The 1,933-nt window shown below is 41.3% G+C and overlaps 1 protein-coding gene across 1 annotated transcript; it reads right to left on the bottom strand.

Annotated features, from left to right (window-relative positions):
• Positions 1-210: 210 nt before the first annotated feature.
• Positions 211-1,736, bottom strand: CSUI_009925 (uncharacterized protein; the record flags this gene model as incomplete). Its single annotated transcript, XM_068070034.1, has 2 exons — positions 211-295; positions 952-1,736. Coding segments are annotated over 2 exons (870 nt in total), but the record flags the coding sequence as incomplete, so codon positions are not given.
• Positions 1,737-1,933: the final 197 nt, after the last annotated feature.

The raw sequence follows: 1,933 nt of genomic DNA, 5'->3' as shown, positions 1-1,933 counted from the left end.
AGTATTCACTGTATCGTGAGATAGAGAGACAGGTGAGGAGTTCTCTCTCTCTCTCTCTCTTCAATCTCTCTATTTCACTGTCTATCGATCATCTATCTTGGATCTACATATCTTCTTGCTCTTCTTATTCTTACGCTTTCTCGATCACTTGAAGCATCTTTGCTCTCTCTGTCTCATCAGCTTACTTCGTGTTGAAATCCTACACTTACCTTCTCGACTGTCCGTTCCTCTATTCTCGTAAGAATCTGCATGCGAAAGCTTCTCTTCTTCCTCTTCCTTCTCCCACCTAGTTGATCTGAGTATGCATGCATCGCGCATGCAAGAAAAAAAGCAAAGAAAGATAAACAGAACAAGACTCTCTTAGCCAAGCAAAGCCATACATAGACAGCCACCCCTACTCCAATCTATCTATCTTCAATCTCTCCATCTATCTATCTATCTGGACTGAGAGAGAAAGAGAGAGGAGTATATAAGAGAGATATCGCTAGTTAGACACGTGAACAGCTAGTTGATCGTGCCAAAGTCTTAAGGGTAGACATGCGGAAATAGTCAAGCTAGGAGATTGATGTGTACATGGAAAGGAATGGATAGACAGAGAGAGATAGTCACATACAACGTGAAGATACACAGATAGCTACATACATACCGCCATAGATACATATACATTAATAGACCTAAGCAATCGAAGACAAATGAGTGATACGTGACCTCTACCTCTATATATATATAGATATATAGATAGATGTGTACATATATAGATATATATATATATATATGTATATATAGATATAGATAGAAGATATGCTGGGTGTGTCTATCTATGTGTAGAATAAGAGATATGAGAGTGAGGAGTTTAGCCTAACAAGAATCTATCTTCTTCTTCTTCTGCTGCTGTCTCTCTTTCTTTTTCACGCTTGAAGAAAGAAAGAAAGAAAGTGTTGGATGTCTTACGCGTTGTTTCTTTCCTTCTTCTTCTTCTTCATTTCTGTCGTAATGGAAGTCGTCTTGTCCTTCTCGGTCGATGAAAAAGAAGAAGAAGAAGTTAAAGCGGAGAGATGTGCAGTCTTGTCTTTTCTTTTCTTTCTTCTTTCTCCTCTTTGTTTATCTTTCTCTGTGTCTCCTTCGTCTCGATCAGCCGATAGCCCAAGCATCCTCGAGAGACGTCGTGAGCTCCCCTCAGAGTCATCGACGGTGCGACAACTCCTCATAGTTGCGTCTTCTTCTTCTGGGGAATCTTTCTCTTCTTTCTCTTCTTTCTCGAGTTGATCTGGCAAACCACGAGGAGGAAGAAGAGAAATAGAAGGAGGAGAGAACGAAGAGGACTTCTCTCTTGTAGAGGCACCCGTCGAACTAGTCACACTAAGACAGCTTCTCTCTTCATCTTCATCCTCTTCTTCAATTTCGTCTATCTCTTCTTCTTCTTCTTCCTCCTCTTCCTTTCGTCTTCTCTCCCTCGAGGAACGAGAGGGAGGGCGGTCTCTCTCTCGCGAAGAAAAGGTGTATGAGGTGACTGCTTGTTTGCATCGACGTGGAGCTAAGATACGCCGAGGAGGTGGATGTACACTCGAATCTTCTTCTTCTTCAATTTCGTCCCCAGATGCTCCTTCTTGTCCTTCTTTCTTGATAAAGAGAGGCCTTTCTCTTTCTTCTTCTTTCTCTCTCTGCAATGTCTCTTCCTCTTCTTCATCGACTCGATCATCTTCGGCAAGGGAGAAGGTTAGTAAACTCGAGCAGAACTGAAGAAGAAGAAAAAGAAAAAGAAAAAAGAAAAGAAGAGAAGAAAGAATGAAGAAGTTGTCTTGTTGAGGACGTGGTGTATGTACACCTGACACTGAGAAGGGGAGTAGACGAGAGAAGAGAATGCCATCATGAGGAAGAAAAGAAAAAAGAAATAAGGGCAAAATAAGATCAGAAAAGAGAGGAAAAAGAGTCT

Source organism: Cystoisospora suis (assembly GCF_002600585.1).
Source record: "Cystoisospora suis strain Wien I chromosome Unknown contig_6334, whole genome shotgun sequence".
Taxonomy (NCBI): domain Eukaryota; phylum Apicomplexa; class Conoidasida; order Eucoccidiorida; family Sarcocystidae; genus Cystoisospora; species Cystoisospora suis.
This window is presented reverse-complemented; position numbering and strand designations above follow the sequence as displayed.